This window comes from Leishmania infantum, chromosome 10, assembly GCF_000002875.2.
Source record: "Leishmania infantum JPCM5 genome chromosome 10".
Taxonomy (NCBI): domain Eukaryota; phylum Euglenozoa; class Kinetoplastea; order Trypanosomatida; family Trypanosomatidae; genus Leishmania; species Leishmania infantum.
In genome coordinates this window covers 8,821-25,898 of record NC_009394.2, presented here as the reverse complement: position 1 = coordinate 25,898, position 17,078 = coordinate 8,821, and the positions used below count along the sequence as shown (strand labels likewise).

General features: G+C 56.6%; 5 protein-coding genes across 5 annotated transcripts; all 5 read right to left on the bottom strand.

The window, feature by feature from the left end:
• Nucleotides 1-2,965: 2,965 nt before the first annotated feature.
• On the bottom strand, nt 2,966-3,997 carry LINJ_10_0060 (hypothetical protein, unknown function; the record flags this gene model as incomplete). The annotated part of the gene is made up of 1 exon (XM_001463619.1): nt 2,966-3,997. One exon carries the CDS (start codon nt 3,995-3,997, stop codon nt 2,966-2,968), a length of 1,032 nt encoding a protein of 343 aa, XP_001463656.1.
• A 598-nt stretch (nt 3,998-4,595) lies between these two features.
• LINJ_10_0050 (putative ribosomal protein l35a) lies at nt 4,596-5,030 on the bottom strand (the record flags this gene model as incomplete). Its single annotated transcript, XM_001463618.1, has 1 exon — nt 4,596-5,030. One exon carries the CDS (start codon nt 5,028-5,030, stop codon nt 4,596-4,598), a length of 435 nt encoding a protein of 144 aa, XP_001463655.1.
• Nucleotides 5,031-6,778: 1,748 nt separating this feature from the next.
• Nucleotides 6,779-7,870, bottom strand: LINJ_10_0040 (thymidylate kinase-like protein; the record flags this gene model as incomplete). The annotated part of the gene is made up of 1 exon (XM_001463617.1): nt 6,779-7,870. The coding sequence occupies one exon, from the start codon at nt 7,868-7,870 to the stop codon at nt 6,779-6,781; it is 1,092 nt and encodes a 363-aa protein (XP_001463654.1).
• Nucleotides 7,871-8,692: 822 nt separating this feature from the next.
• Nucleotides 8,693-11,452, bottom strand: LINJ_10_0030 (conserved hypothetical protein; the record flags this gene model as incomplete). Its single annotated transcript, XM_001463616.1, has 1 exon — nt 8,693-11,452. One exon carries the CDS (start codon nt 11,450-11,452, stop codon nt 8,693-8,695), a length of 2,760 nt encoding a protein of 919 aa, XP_001463653.1.
• Nucleotides 11,453-12,309: 857 nt separating this feature from the next.
• Nucleotides 12,310-15,123, bottom strand: LINJ_10_0020 (conserved hypothetical protein; the record flags this gene model as incomplete). The annotated part of the gene is made up of 1 exon (XM_001463615.1): nt 12,310-15,123. The coding sequence occupies one exon, from the start codon at nt 15,121-15,123 to the stop codon at nt 12,310-12,312; it is 2,814 nt and encodes a 937-aa protein (XP_001463652.1).
• Between the last annotated feature and the right edge of the window lie 1,955 nt (nt 15,124-17,078).

Genomic DNA, 17,078 nt, shown 5'->3' with positions numbered 1-17,078 from the left:
GGGTGGGGACAAGACGTACCCCCGCTCGCCAAAGAGCGGTACAAGCGGAAGCTGGAGATAATGGGAGCTAGGGAGAGACACAGAATCGAATCGGCCACAGCAGAGAAAAAAGGGAGTGAGAATCACACGCGGGCGTGCGTGCATCACATTCGAGCACGCTCACAGGCACACGCTCAGCGACAGTGCTAGAGGGAGGCATCGCCACGCCACCCGTGTCTACCCTAACAAACACAGCCCGAGCACAGCACCCAAACGTGCATAAACTGTGGAAGGAGAGGCGGCTACCACATCACATGCGAGAGACAGGTGAGTGAGTGGGCAGCAAGCGACGGCGCTTTTCCCGCATCATTCCGTGAAATGGGTTGAAACAAATTCGGGAGCATCACTGGCAGCGCAAGAGCGATGGCTGAGACAACGTGGGCTGCGCCCCCCCCCCACACACACACTCACATCATCATACCTCGTCTCACCCAGCGGCCCTCTCGTGCATGTCCAGCTCACGGTGGTGCTGAGTCAGCATGCACGCGTACAGCAGCACGTAAAGCCAGTCGCAAGCCGACTCAGGGAATCAGCAAGAAGTGTGCTAGCAGCATCGTAGTAGAGGTAAGAAACATCTGCATCCGGCAATTGTACTGTCCCAGCACGTTGGCCTATGGCTTTAGCGCTTCACCCACATGTCGCTATCCCTATGCAACGCGCAGGGCAAGCACAGCAGCGTCCCTCGGCAGCGCGAGCTGCTCGCTTACCGTCTCTCGTACGCCAGCGCAGCTACGGTACTCGTTGTAACCTTTATGAGGAAGTGGACGCCGGTGTGCAGCGGCCACGCACCAAGGCTTCACGTAGAGCATCAGAGAGTAGAAAAGCTTGCGCCGACACAACCGCGGCATCGGCGTCGCCGACTACTCAGTCGTGAATCACACCTGCATATCTCCGCAAAACTCTCCAGCGGCGTGTCGACGGCCAACGTGGTTGTCCCACGTGGGATCGCAGGCGCAAGGGTCACCTTCATAGACTCCGGCGACAGTGCGACATCCTCCACTGGGACCTCGGCTACAGCTCTACCTTAAGAAGCGGCAGCGGGAAATGGAGCAACTTGGCGAGGCGCCTCCACAGCAGCAGCGTGCCCGTACGGGTGGGCGCTTCCATCCGGATAGTACTAGTAAGTGTTACAGTCACAGCGGCTCACCGGCACGACTGCGAGCTGGCGGCGGCGCGTACGAGGTGCCGCAACCGTAGCTGGGATCTGTATACCCAACCAACTGCGTGCAGCTCGTCTCTGCTGCATCCGTGCGGCTGAATTGCTGCTCGTCCTCGCAGGTATCCAATGGTGCCGTCGTGTACCTCGTATTCGTAGCATTGTGCGTAGCCCTCCCGACTTCATTGAGGTGCTGAGCCTCGGGCATGTAGGCTAACACGCTTCTATTCGTCTTCGGCGTCGTCGATGACTTGCTCTCAAGAAGTAAAACGTGCGAGACCAAAGGAGGTGATGGCGCTGCCGCTGTCGGTCACAGATCTCTTCTCTACACGCGCACGCGTCTTTGTTTGCGCAGATCATGGGGTGCTTGTGCTCGGCTCTTTACTCGTCTGCACCCAGCACGAGTGCAGAGCATTCACTGTCATTCAACATCCATATGCATTCCTTAGCCTTGTGTGGCCGCTACACGCCTGTTACCTCGTCTCGCTAGGATTTGTTCCAACAGATCTGGGGCGCGGGGGGGGGGGCGGGGCGGGGCGGGGAAGGTGAAGCAAGTGCAACGTGGAATGAGATGCGCGCCCCGGGGAGCAAAGCGAAGAGGCGCCCGTTGATGTGTTCACTTCTTCTTGCGTATTTGGATGTTCTTGCTTGGTGGTTATTAGCCAACATCCACGCGGATCTTTCCCTCTGTTGTTGTCGCCGCTGGGCCCCGCCGGCAACGGCGGCGCGAAGAGATAGGAAGAGAGAGACACGCCCTCAGGTACGAGCAAACGCAGCACACAGACACACATGCACAGACATAGTAGACGCTCTCCACACACACTACCTCACTCTCTTCTAGTCTGTCTCTCTCTTTGCGCCACATCCTCCCACCATCGCGAAGCAAAAAAAAAAACATTTTTTTTTTGCCACGTGATCAGTCCTCCCATACAACATGATTTAATCTACACACTACCCGGCTTTGTCACAGGCCCCATTCCGCGGTGCCAAGCAGCCGAGGTCGCACGTTACAGCAGTGCCCTCAGCCATCGGAGCACGACCTCTACCTCAAACTCTACCCGCCCCCGCCTCGCCGATCGCTACCTAGTGCACCCCCTCGAGGGGGCGCAGGCTTCTCTCACCAGCAGGCAGCGAGGAACAGGTGGGATACGCTCGAGTTGCGCTGGCATTCTACCTATCACATGGATGGCGCAAGCATATTTGCTGTCGCAGCTCGATCCGAGAAAACGCCATCCAGGACGTGGCTTCTGACAGCGGTAGGGATACACCGCGCTCACCTCCCCGTATGTCGTAGGCACTTGACCCGGTCACCACTGCAGATGGTTCGGCATTCGGCAGGGATTAAGGAACTGCTTGGCTTCCTCACAGAGTCTGTACTGGTCCTGGATACCACGCACTGAGAAGTATGCGCCGTCATGAGGCCGAGGGAAAGCGAAAATGAAACAAGCAAGCAAAGAAATAAAAAGGCGGCAGCAAAATGTTTAGAGACGCACGTGTCGAAAATGCACCACGGGCGCGGTGCAGAAACGCTTTCAGTGCTTGCAAGCCACCGATAATGCTCTTTTTGTGCCCATGTGCTGGCGTATCTCCCTCCCTTTCTCGACAGCGATCGATGAGGCACAGCCCAATGAACAGGGACGATGAGGAGGAGCAGAGAGTGCCGAAGTCCAGAAAGCCACGCACATAGGACGCAGCTCAAGCGGAAATGGATGAGCGTTCCTTCAATCATGAGGTACAAAGAATAAAAGCGACACTGTGAGAAGGTGTGAATTACGCCACCGTCCAGTCGTAGATCATCCCACTTCCGGTGCTTGTGCACACACGGACGCCGTTGTGCCCGCTAGGAAGGACAGCTGCATCCAGCACGGTGTCACCAGAATGTTGCAAGGATGCTACCGTGGTCACGTGCAGCACGTCGAACACGCCTGTCATGTCAGACGCCACCAAGAGTGAGGCCCGCGTGCCAATTTCTGACTTGATGCGCAGATAGGTTGCGGATGTTGCCTGGCACAGGGGAGCAGATACGTCACGTAGGTCGTAGGCGCGCAGCGTGTAGTCTTCACCAAAGGTCAGCAACTGCCTGTCGCCTGTTGCGCCGCCGTTCAATAAATCTGAAAAGAAGAGAATGTCAGAGGCGCGCTGTCGTCGATCAGCCATCGCGACGCCGTTTGTGCCTAGAACAAGGGCAGTGTCCTCGGAGAGGGCAATGATATCCAGCGGCCGACCGAGGTTGCCGCTCACAAGGGTCGACTCTGACACCCCACCTGTAAGGGCCGTCGCGAGTGAATAGCGGTGTACCGCTTGGGCACCATGGTCGTCCTTCGTCGCCTCCATCAGCCACAGTGAGGAACCAAAGAGAGACGCGGCGGAGGCCCGGCGAAAGTGCGCCCGCCGAGAGTACGCTGTGCCTGGCACATCCTCGCCCTGTACGTACACAGACGTGCTCCACCGATTTCCTCCGCTGCGAGTCACCACAGCAGAAGCCGTCTCCGTGGTTTCAATCTTCGAGACGTACTCGACCTCCGGCTCGAGAGCCAGCGGCGGGCACGAACTCGACAGCAGCTGCAAAAACGAAATGCTCGAAGCACGTGCCGAGACATCCATGGTGAGAAGACGACCCCGTGAGCCTGTGTCGTCGGCTCCGAAGGAAACGAAACATGCTCCCTGCACACACGCCCCGTCAGGGGTCTTCGTGGACCACCCGTTGCTCAGCCGCACGAGAGGGAACGGGGCCTGATACCCGATAGACTTGGTAATGATGCAGCCATATGAGTCCGAGAAGAAGTCACATTCCTTCAGCATCGCCTCTACCAGGGCGTCTACAGCGGCGACACAACGGTGTGACCGGGTTGAACCCGCCTTGTTCAACAGCCCTTCTACGCAACGCCCTGCACCGTGTATGAGTGTCTTAGGTCAAGGTACGGCCCCGTTCCTTCCAGGATAACTGCCGTGCGGAGGAGAGGCTTGGATGCCGTTTGCTTGTTAAGCGCTTTTGCCATCCTCAGGGAGAGAGGGAAGGGGGAGTGTGAGGGGGGGGGGGCGGCCCGGTGAGAATAAAAACAAGTAAGAGAAGTCACAGAGGATGAGTTGCAGGGAATGAGAGAGAGAGCTTCTCGTCGAAGGGACCCAACGCGTCTAGGACGTGCCTGTGGTTTCAACGAGACTCGCCAGGGGGTTCACTGAACGCTGTCGAGGGAAATCGCCGGTGTGCCTGCGGAGAGATGTCCTTTTTTCCCCTACAGGTGTGCTCCACAAACATAGCCGAAATCCGTCACGGCGCGTGTCAGTTCCCGACGTGGTCGTACTGATTCTACTGACTACTTCTTTGCTTCTTTTTTAAAGTAAGCACACGCATAAAAAAAATGAAGGAAACCAAGATAATCATGGAATGACCACCTCCTCAGATCTGGCTCGGGTAAAGGTACACACGGATGCGGCGGCCAATGGCGGACGCCGGCACAGACGCGCCGTTGAACTTGACGCGCATCATACCGGCGTTACCGTGCGGGCGTGTCACGCGACCCCACAAGGCACGAGTGGTGCTGCGGCGCGCGGGCGCCTTGCTCCAGCGCACACACCGCTTCACCTTCTTGCCGTGGTAGACGTAGCAGACGCGCTTGCCCACATACCACGTGGCGTCCTCGCGGGTGTTGACGTTCTCAACGCGGACCAGTGCAGTTTGCTTGGTCTGACCATGCAGGCCACGCGTGTAGCCGGCGAGCGTGCCCTTCATGTAAAGACGAGGTGCCTTGCGGTTGCGGTTCACCCTGCTCGTCTTGGCAGACAGCTGGTGCAGCTTCTTGCTGCGCTGCGAATGGACCTTCGAGGTAGTCATCTTGCTCCTTTTGGTGCGATGTTCCCATGCAGTGGTGAGAGGCAGAATGTGACAGCGTGGTGTCGACCGCGTCGAGGAAGAGAAGAAGTTGTAGGAAGAGGCATGGCCGGATTATAGCAGCTGAAGACAAAACATATCACATGCAGGCTGCCTTGCTCCCCACCACGCCGCATTTCGGCTTTTCCCCGCGCCCAAGGTGGAATCTGAAGGCGCCCATGATCACCGGCGATGGCGCCGAAAATGTTTCACATGACCTCATAAAAGACCACGCGTAGGCGTGCTTATCACCCGCAGGGCGTGCCTGCCCTTCTCAAGTAACCGGAAGGCGAGGGATAGAAGAAAAGCATCACAACTCAGCCCCCTCCTCGTTTCTGTTGTTCGGTGTCGTACCGTCTTCTGTGCATCTTAATACCCTCTATGCGATAGCGATATTTTCCTTCAGCGTGCCCTTCTACCACGAACCCGTCCACAAATCTACGCGTGCAATCACAGTTCTCCTGCCTTTGTAGGAATACGGCTAAAGACCGGTCATCCCGGACGAACCGGCTGCCGCCAAGCCGGACCATGCGCCTTGCGGGCTCTTCTCGTTTCCTTCTCTTACCTTCTTCTGGTGTGTGCTGTGTGATCGGCGCCACGGGAGACTTAGCTGAACCCCATGCCTTCATCCAGGCGAGCCGCGGCCCAGAGTCCTGCTCCGGGGGGGGGGGCGAAAGCTGTTGCGTATGTCGTGCGTGTAGTAAGGGGTGGTCTGGGGACATGCCGCATGAGCTCGAGGAAGAAGGCAGCCAGCCTCAGGTCAGGGCCCGTTGAGACCCTGCACGCCCTGTCTGTCTGTCATGCCTCTCCCTCAGTCGCATAAAGCCGCGGCATTCCACAATATGGCGTCGGGGCTCTCAGAAATGGGAGCCGGGGGGACTTGATGGCGCCATTCGAGATGCTCTCGTGACCCTTCCGGCGTTGGTGTCTCATCAGCCCAAACCGGCAACTGTAGGAAGATGTCGCATGTTTTGCATGCATGCACTTCGGGGTTGATTCGCATGGATCTCTTTGCGCCCCGCTCCTCGATCACTCCTGCTCCCCCCTCCCCTCTGCATGCCCTGTCTGGATTTCATACACCATGCCAGCTGTGCATGACAGCGCGTGCGCACAGCGCTCGCACTCGTGGATCTTGCGGCCTGTTTCAGGATCACGTTGCGGTCCAGGAGGACCACGGTCTGCATCTGCCACTTCCGTCCATGTCGTGGAGGAACGTGCCTGCACGGCTCGCCTGCATCTGCCGTGATAGGTTGAGCGTCGCTATGAGTCTGGCCGCAGGGGCACTCCGCCTTCTCAATCCGCACGCCCCTGGAAGCAGTCGGTGTGCTCAGGGGAAGAGGCTTGCAGATGGACACGTGCCGACGCACAAAAAGCTCATGGCTTGTCGTCCTGAAATGGGCATATGGGGGCAGCCATAGACACCTGACGAAGAAAGCTTATGCAGCGCGAGTGAGATGTGCGTAGCAGGTACCATTGCGTGCACGATCACAGCGTGAAACGAGGTGTGCTCTGAGCCTCGAGCAGTCCGCCAATTTCGAGTAGCGTCATGCGAAAACGAGAACACAAAAATGCTACAAAACCCGCTTGGCGCGCACAGGCGCAAAGAGCCGGCTCTGTCTGTGTCACTGGCCACGTCGAGGGAACGCCGGCAGAGCAAGAGGTCCGGTCGCGCAAACAGAGCCTCGAAAAAACAGCAGCGCGTGCACGGAAGTTTACGATGGAGCGCCAATCGCACGTGAGCCGGCGTCCCGCAAATGGCTCGTGATGGAAGCATGCACCTCCTCTCGTGTGAGACGTCGCCCGTCATCGTCGAAGCACTCAATATGATGCCAGCCTGGCAGGTGTTCGCAACACCACCTGTATGTTTGGCGAACCCTTTCCTTGTAGTCACTGCCAGCAGTCTCGTGAATATCAAGCTGCTTCCGGGTCGAATCCCGCCTCATTGCCTCGAGGGCCGCGGCGGGCGGTAGATCCAAGTACAAAACATACGTCGCCCTGGGCAGACCGAGCCACTCCACCTCCATGAACTCCAGGTCGCTTATGAATGCCTCCCGCTCTTCTGGGGGTAACTTGGAGGCCTGATGCCCGAAATTCGCCGTGTAGTACCGATCCAGCACCACAGAGCTGCCTCGTCGCAGCCAAAAGTGCAGCTGGCGAGCACAGCCGAACCGGTTAAGGGAGTAAAGGAAGCTGAAGAGCTGCGGGTTAAGTTCGCTAATGGACCCTTTCCTGCCCGAAAGCACCGCCCGCACAAGCCCCCCGTACAGGCCCTTCTCGTTGGGGAAATCCAGCGCGTGAACCTCGTCGCCAGCTGCGTGGACTCGCCGCACCAGGAGCCCTGTCTGTGTCTCCTTGCCGGCGCCATCGCCGCCCTCAATGACGATCACTTCCGCAGAGGATGATGACGGCGCCACTGAAAACAACGATTCGATGGCCGCTTTTCTGGCAGACACACTACCGTCTGCTGTCGTGTGCATCAGCGGTGTCAGCGTCACGGATGGAGTCAGGACAAGAGTAGGCACCTCCGCTACGAAAACAGCGTACACTACATCAGAGTCCTCGAGGGTCTTCTGTTCGGTCAGATAGCACACGAAGGTGTTCTTCAAATCATCCAGCTCGTCACGAGCAGCTGGTGGAGCGTGCGACGCCCCACCATAGCGCGTATGCCACGCCGTTGCCAGGTCCGCCTCAGAGCTTTCAGAAACATCGACATACACTACCTCGGCATACGACGTGGAGGCGATGGCTCTGATATGCTCTCCCAGTTCTGCAGAGGAGACATCGCTGAAGACAACCGCGCGCATCGGAGCCGGTGTCCTGACCGCGTCAAGGAGCGAGTCGTTTTCTGGTTGTGTTTATTGTCTTCTTTACAACCCTGTGGTGCCTCTGCGCCTATCCGTGTGTGGTAGCCACACTAGATGCATGTGCCTGGATTTGTGTTGTGTGCGTAGGAAGGAGAGGAGAATGAGCGACCTCGGCGCAGCAGTTCGGACCCGTGGAGGCTCTTCCCAGACCTGTGGCAGCCGCAGAAACCCTTCGCTGGCAAGCACCTCTCTATGTGCGTGCAGGTGAGGGGGGGGTGCATGTACTGCACACGATCGCAGAAGAGAGACGGAGGGCTCGTACGGTGGCAATGAGCGATCACGGCAGGGCAATCAGCCCTCCCACACACACCATCCTCGGGCAAAAGCGCGCCGCGCACAGTGACGAAAGTGAGAACACTTTTTCTTTTCGCATGTCAAACGAAGCAGAAAAAAATACGAAGCGCTGTCGCTATCGCATTCGTTGATTCGAGAGATCGAGACCGTAACGCCCGAGAATCACGAACCCAACGTGCCCCCTCCCTCACGTCTTTCCACGTCACCGCTCATGGGATGGACTGAGGCGGAGTGCACATGACCAGATCTTGCATGGCGTGCCACCCGTACATGGAGAGGCATAGGAAGAGAAACGAGCAACTGTGTGTGTGTGTGTATCGGACTCGATTAAGCCTTGAAGCAATAGTTTCATGGAGTGGTGCAAGCGAGGAGACCGAGCAGATCGCACTTTTGAGCCCCCTTCCCTCCCCTCCACCAGGCCTCTGCCCCAATGTCTCATCCTCGAGTCCGCCGGGAGTGAGCATGAGCCTATTTCACCTTGAACCATTCATGCCGGCACGCAACTGACGCCTGGCGAACCCTTCGCTTGTGATCCCCTAGAGACCGCTTCGTGACAAGAAGGATAAGGTCGCGTGCGCGCGCCAGTTCCGCCTTCTCCTCTTGAGAGCAGTTCCCCATCAACAACAACGCGCCACGGGCGAGAGACCTAATGAGGTGCAAGCTGCGGCACCGCACAGTAAGAGACGCGTCTTTGGTGCCCTCAAGCAGCGCCTGCACACTTGAATCGTTGAAGAGCACAGAGCGAGCCAACGCAACACTCCCGCCGCACTTGGCGTCGACGCTGAAGAGCAGGGCGCGAGCCAGCGCACGCTCGTTGTCTGCGCCGCTGCTGGTGAGTTTGCGCACCATTGCCAAAAGGTCTACGAGACAGGCCTGCACTCGCTCCTCTGTCTCTTTATCAACGAGGCAATGGAGCGCTGAGCACAGCGCGTGATTGGGCCGCTCCGAATGACTCATTTCAGACCCCAAGAGCAGCTGCAAGAGGGACGGGCGGCCACCTACTTGAGTGGCCAAGAACGGTACGTACGAGAAGGCCTCCTGCACCGCTGCGCGGTCGCAACACGAGGCAGAAGTTGCTACCCCCAGGTGCTGATACAGGAAGGAAGACACCAGCTCGCCAGGCGGTGGCGCCGCCGCCTCACCACCGTCAGCGCGGTCGGCGAGCAGCTTGCCCCACAGAATGGCAACACCCACATTGAGGTGCCCCCTTGACACGCGAGTGAGCAATGCTTGTGTGTCCTCTGGGAAAACCTTGTTCATAAGCATCCCCGTAATGCCTTCCATCCCTACCCGACGCCACGCTTGGTGGTCGGAAGTCGTGAGACCCACAAACTGTGCCGCCGTGTTTGCCCAGTTGTACAGCACGCAGTGAAGGTGTGTGCGCCCGCTCACTACCGCCGCGATTCCAAGCAAGGAGAGAGCTCCCTCTGTGGACAGCTGCTGTCCACAGGTGTCGCCACTCAGATTCGAAGCCACAAGGCATGCGCACTCAAAGAATTCAGGAGACACGTCGTCACGGCCCAGCAACGCTGTCATGCGATCCGCGGCGCCATCCTGTAGCGCTCGCCCGAAGTGCTGCAGTGCCTTCTGCAGAGCCGCCGCCCGCTGCCCTGCTGCCATTCCTCGAATCCACTCGCACGTTGTGGAGAAGAAGCCATCGCCAAATACGAGGAGAAGCGCTGCCAGTGAGGTACTCGCCAGTTCGCACGCGATATTCAGTGCCTGCTCAGGCGGCGCCGACGGGTTGCAAAGAAGGCGCGATAGCGCTTCTTGCACCTGCAGCGCATCCACAGCGGCGTACTCGCGCAGCAACCGGCACACCTTTGCGGAGACCTCAGCCGTGTGATGCAGCGCCACCCACACAAGGGCGTCGACTCCCTCGGACGCCGTCGCCGCCGGCATCCAAGGCTCAATGGCGGCAGACAGTTTCAGCACACACACGAGGAACTCGCAACCGCACATGAGAGTAAAATCATCTATGCACGTCTCGTCGCCCGCGGCGCGCCACCTCTGCGAGCAGCCTGTCACTGTCTCCACAACCATTGGGGTGGTTCTCTCGATACTAGTTCGGAGTTGCTCCTTGTGGGTTTCGCCGGGAAACGCATCCAAGCCGTCGAGCATGCCGCTGGCAAGGGCAGCGAGCAGGATAAACGCGTTGGCTGGGCGCTCCGCCCCTTCGATGGACATTGCGAGCATCGAGAACAGATATGAGGCGACAAAGAGGCAGCAATTCCACGACCCTGTGAGGACGTGAACCACCATTGTTCCATAGGCTGAGCAGGTGGGCGGGTCGGCGGAGAGAGCGGCCAAAACCCCCTCCACCACGGGTCCAAAGATCTCTAGCGCTTCCGACTGCGTTTTGGCACTGCACTGCTTGCTCACTCGACCGAGAACTTCACAGCTCATGAGCAGGCACTTAGTCAACGTCGCGTTCGATGCGCGGTCAGCAAAGGACGACAGTTTGATCACTTCGCTCTTCATGTGAAGCACGAGCGATCGGCAGTGCGGCACCAAATCCTGTGAGGAGTACGTGTCGAAGCACGTGAGCAGAACATCAAGTACGTCCTCTTTGACGGAGGTGGACGGAGAGGTCAGCTTGCTCTGCATGAACGGGATGCAGAGCTCCTTGTAAACGGCGAGGCAGAGACACCGCTTCAAGCCCGTCCGCAGGTCTGTCTTGGTCACCTTGCAGCCCGGCGGCTGCGAGAACACCACAGGGAAGTAGCTGGAAACGCTCTCGAAATAGTCGTCGACAACGGTGGCGAATGCCTCTCTTGTGGAGCGAGTCGCTGCCACCACGTGCAAGTCAAACGTCAGCAATACTAGCTCGGGGTCACTCTCACCATCGATCAGCTCAAGCAGCGTCGCCAGGATATTGCCATCGCAGAGGTCCATAGTTTTCTCGGTGAACAAAAAAGACATGATGCAAAAGCACTGCTTGCGACTGTGAAGAGGCAGTTGCTGGACGCGCACATACTCTGTGAAGGGTGTGCCAACAATCTTGAACCACTCCTCGTCGCACTCATGCTGTTCTCTGATATACGAGATGAGCAGCGCCAGCGAGCTCAGGGCCGTTGTCTGGAGCTCCTGCTGTGCCAGCTTCTGCGCGAAAAATACAAACAGAAGCCTAATATCGGTCCTGCTGAGACCAGCCCGACCAGCAGCCACGGATGCGAGCAACCGCATCGCCGGCTGCACCTTCTCCGGTGTGCACAAGTGCTCCCGCATGGCTTTACAGATGGAAAGCAGCGAATGAGAGCGCAAAGCCTCTTTTAGGGCATCGGTCGCGGCGCCATCTGCTGCAATGGCCGCAGCTATGTGCTCCTCTATGCTCATGATGCTTATTTGTGCGAAAGGGCCGGGGTGCCTGAGAATACGATTTACTCCTCCCTGCTAGCGTTGCCAGCAGAAGAGGGAGGGAGAAGAAGGCGCGCGCGTGTGCTGCGGCACCGAGCGGCGCTTAAACGCAAAGAAAAGCGCGTGGAAAACAATGTGACAAAAACCGCGCGTGACGAGGCACGTGCTTAAACAGAACCAACGCGCCTTCCCGAGCGGGGGAGGGGCAAAAGTGTCGATCACGACAACCGCACACAAACACCAGCCGACCTTGCTCACGTCACTGCGCTTGTCATTCAGCATACAATATTAGGCAATGGCACAGTAGTACACAAAAGGGAGAAGAGAAAGAGACAATAGGGGGAGAGAGCAGGTCAGTGCTTGAGGGAGATGGTTGCAGCGCTTGGCAGAACTTGAGAGAAAATGCAAGCAAAAGTGCCAGTGACGGTTGGTCGGCAAGTATGAGAGTACATGTCGCCCAGCGTGCGAGAGTCCACGAAAAAGTGCATCTTCACCGCATGGTTGTCGCCACTACAATTGCGCTGGTTGTGCTCAGGCACCTGCGTTCAGGGCACACCAAAACGTGATTGAGAGAAAAACAGAAAAGAAGAGCAGGCGAGAGCGCATGCGGCTCAGCCCACGTGCTGCGGCATCGATCCGTTCTCTTTATCCTTCCCAGAACGCCTCTAAATAGTGAGATGCCCATACATCCCGTCCGCGAGTGGCGAGCTGCGCTACCCTTGAGGACCTCAGGGAAGGACATGCACGACGTAGCTCTCATCAGCGCTGGCGACGAGACGCGACGTTGCATCACATCGGACATGGAAACGAGGCAGCTTCAGCTCACCTGCACGAAGAGGGGTGAGCACGTATCGTGTCACACTCCCTTCAGTCGGCCCGATTTGAAGCGACCTGCGTGTTGTGGCTGCGCACACAAAGTCATCTGTCTGTGGGTCCAGCAACAGCTCACCAATGAACGGAACGCCGGCCGCGTTGTAAATGGAGACGTCCAGCTCGAGAGGCGAGCCGTATGGTGTAACCAGCGGATACTTTGCGGACACCTGCACCCCGAAGTCCTCGATGTAGACGGTTGGAATGCACACGTCAGAGTACAGGCGCGCCGCTGTGCGCTGGGGAGCGAAAAAGATGCGTATGAAGCCTGGGTTAAACCGTCCAAGACGTTTGGCTTGAAAGCGCGTCACCATTGTGACGCACTCACCTTCCTCGAGAAACGAGCTCTCCTCGCCGCAGCAGAACGACAGCACGTCAACGTCATCGCCGGCGACAACTTCAGCGTGGAGGACTGTGATACCCCTCTTCGCGGTGCAACGAAACGTACTGCTTAGCGTCACGGTGTCACCCCGCTGAAACACAAATTCCTTCGCTGTCGTCTCCTTCGTGAAAAAATAGAGGGCGCAGTCGTCCTTCCAGTTGGTGACCAGCGGGGAGCTAAAGATGTCGGCGGCTTTCACCAGGACGCTCTTGTCGTACTGTGCGTACGACGAGCTTGTCGACGGGACAGACATTGCCGCCGCGGCGTCACCCCATAGGCTTCCACCAATCATTGAGTGCTCAGCGTTGAAAGGTGGGTCAACTGATATGTGGAGCGTTCGGCAGCAACTGACGCCGCCGTAGCGATCTGTGGAGTATTCAAAGGCGATGGGGAGGCGAAACTCGGCGCTACGAATGCAGGCAATACTCACAAGGAGCCGCACAGACTCATCGGCTGCTAGGTCCGGCACCGCATAGCGCGCCTGCCCGCCGGTCTCCGTGACAGGGAGTGGCTCGTTCGCGCTGGCCCAACACACGGCCCGGAACAGCTTCGGCTCGTGTGGAAGGGTCATGTAGCCATTCCGCACCCCGAGCAAAGCACACGAAATGACAATGTCGCACTCAGCGCACTCTCCCTCAACAGCTTCAAGGAGAGAGGGGCACTCCACCCTGAAAGTAGTCGGTGGATTCAACACCTGCAGCACTTGCCGATATATTTTCGCAGAGAGCACCGCGCGTGTGCCGGCTGCGGACCTACCCGCCACACTAGAGGGCCCGACGGCGAAGCGCCACCGCGTGGTGGCACAAATCCCGCCAACATGGACGTCGGCCGTCAAGCTGGTACACACATACTCTCCACTGTGTGAAAGCGGCACGTCGACGGCAAGCTCTTGTGGACACGAGGCAGACAGTTTAACGCACCGAGCCGGGCTGAACGGCACTTGGGTCTCTGTGGCTCCAGCCACCGTCCCAGAAGAGAGGGCGAGCATGCGCACGTCGACGTTGATGCATGCTGCAGAGGTAGAATAAAGCGTGACAACCACTCGTGCTGAGTCCCCAACTACCTTGGCGCTCTCCTCGTCAAAATAGGCCACAGCAGTGAAGGGAGACTGCAGTCTTCCTTTCGGGTACTCCAGGACGACGTCATTGTGGAGACACCCCTCCAACTCGTGCATACGCAGATAGTACCTTTCCTGTTCCGCGTGGCCCAGGGCGTCAACACAGCCATGCAGCAGGAGGGCAATAGTCAAGCGTGGGGACAGTGCACTCCACGAACGGGCACTGCCCCACGCCATTTCAGCTAGCCGGGAGATGATCGTGCTGCTCGCCTTCACAAGCATGCGATCGATCATCTCGGTATCGGGGACACCGTCCATCAACTCGTTGCCGGCGAGAAACGCAAGATACTCAACCTCTGTCTCCCGAGACGAGCTCACTGCCTTTGCTTCTGCCAGAAGCCGAGCGATCCGGCCACGAAGAGCGCTTTTATCGAAGGACTTCCACAACGCAGACGCGTGGTTGCCCAGGAGTTCCTCCTCTCCAATGTGTGACGGCGCCTCGATGGCGATGCTTTCTTTACGAGATGGGAAAAATGCATCGCAATCCTGCAACGCCTGCGCAGACGCCACAAGGTAATCACAACACTGTCGCGCCATCAGGTTTTCTGTTTTCCGGGCCAGGTACTCGAGCCACTCTGCCTCCATGACTTTCGTGAGAACCAAGACAACCGTCTGGCACTCGTCTTTGACGCTACCACCGTAAGCCGTCCCTATCCAATCCACAAAGCACCGTATTTCCTGGTACACCTCCGAAGAGCTGCTGAGATGGCCTTCACTCACAGAAATACAAAACAAAAAATGCCACAGAAAAACACATCCACACAAGCGAGCCTCAAAGGAGGGGAAAAGGGGAAAAAGAGTCTTAATTTTCCGCAGGCCCGACAGCATCTGCTGCCTTGCGCTCGAAAAGTTGTGAAGCACCAAATAATGCCAGCCAATTTTAAAATGTAGCCCCGGCAGAGCACGTCGCTGATCGCTATCGTCATTAAGCATCTCTTTGCGGTCACGGAGTCGCCGCACTTCTCCCTTGTGATAAGCAACCGTGCTGTCAAATACGAGACTTTGCAGGGCAGCAATACCCCTCCACACACCGTTTTCGATCGTTTGTAGCACCGATCCGGCAAGGCGGCTTCCGAGCAGAGATCTCAAGCTCTTTTCAATGCTGTCCCTGAGCTCTTCATTGCTGTCGGCGGTCGACTCCGCGACCGGAGCAAACACAACGTCGCAGCGCATCGATTCGACCGAAGCTCCAAGACACAGCACCAGCTCCTCACTTAACTTTGCAGCTGTGACATTAACGCCGAGACGATCAAGAAAGCAAACCAAGACAATGCAGCTAAAAACCGACTTTTGGCGCTTCACGCACCAATCGCTTCGCAGAAGCTGAGATGCATCGCTCGATGAAGCTGCTTTTCTTGATGTATCCAAGACGATCTTGTCCGTGCAAACAATGGTCATGCGCGGCGATACTTGCTGCAACACCTGCGACACTTTTTCGGCATCCTCGACATGTGAGGCCACAGCAGCTACGCAAAACCGAGGGTTTGTATCCCAGTAAAAACGGTAAGAGGCATCGCTATAGATACCGGTGAGAAAGTTCATAGCCGCACTTGCACGGATGATAAGAAAAAGCTAGAGGGCAAAAAAAATCTACCTAGTGTTCTCCAGCATTTGCTCTTTTGATAGCTAGATGATGAAGCAAGTTCAGTTTCCCTGTCTTTTTTCTCCACTGAACTACGAACAACGGCCATGATAGGTGGGTCGAGAGACAAAGGGGTTCGTGCAAGCGCAATGAATGACCAACATTTGCTCATTTCAAAATGGAGTGAGAAAGTCGTACAGGTATCCGCGAAACGCAGATTCCTCAAATCCAGTCCGGGAAACGACGCTCGTTCAGCACACACTCGTTGGACAAAAACGTCTCTTTTACATATGCATAGCATATGTTATTTCACCATCGACAGATAGATATGCCATCTTCTATGTCATTGTTTCGTTGCTCTTTTTCCCTTTCTGCGCTTGCATCCTCTCAAACCGCTACAAGCAGAACCACACAATCACCTTTTCCTCTGGGCCGATAGCGAGGCTGAAGTAGTCCAGAAACCTGTGCGCTCAGGTAGTGAGTAGTCCTGCACCCCGAAGGACAAAAATGTAGCTAGCCTTTCCCTCGTACGAGACAATAAGAATGGCAAGGGAGACACACAAGCCCTTTTCTTATCATATTAGCAAAAGCAAGGCGTTCGAATCAATCTTGTACTGCTCCAAAAGCAGCTTCAGAAGTGGCTGGCGAAGCAATAGCTAACAGCTATCAGCATCAGCCAGAGCTAGAGAAAGGTTTTGTGACCTTGATGTGGTGAGAGGAAAGAAAACACTTCCGAGAAGGAGACATTGCCACTGAAGGTGGATCAGAGAGCACCATCAGCGCCGGCGCATAACATGACGATCGAGAACAGAAAAACCGACTATCACCACTTCAGCGATGAATGAGCACAAGCACCACTAAAATGACACCCATTGCAACATAGCAGGCCAATACTACATCCAGGAAGCTACGATTTTCCTGTAACAGCAACGGTTGCTCGCAGAAACAGAACTTCAGGACCCATCTAGAAGAGCAGGAGCTAGGACACAACCATCAGCCGCACGATAACGGCTTACGGTGCGAGCAAAACCGGCGTCATTGGAACGAAAAAGTAGCCGTCACAACGACGCACGTAAAAGCTTGTTGACTACGGTATTTCTGAGCATCGAGCGAGGAAAAAAAATAACCTCGGCAAACACACATGCGAGATGATTAGACCTACCTGCATCGAAGATCTCCAAGGAGCACAAATTAGACGTTCAAAGCTTACATTTTGCACCACCATAAGCAGAAAAAGAAAACACAGATAGCCAAGTGCCCGAGAGCTGAAGACGTCTTGAACAGAGCATCTAGAAGAACAGTGATGCAAGAGGCGCATGAGCGAAAGCAGACACGTTGCCCGCAAGACCAGAGCTCTTGCGCTCCTTCATATAATATGACGGAAATCGGTAAAAATACCTTGCTGCGGATGCTCATCTACTTCGGGGCCTACTGGTTCTCCGCATCGCAAGCCTACGATCTGCTCTAACAGAAAAGAGAATATACTTCTTTTCTTGAACTAGAAAATTCTTCACACGGAATACAGCAGTAGAAAATCGAGCTTTTG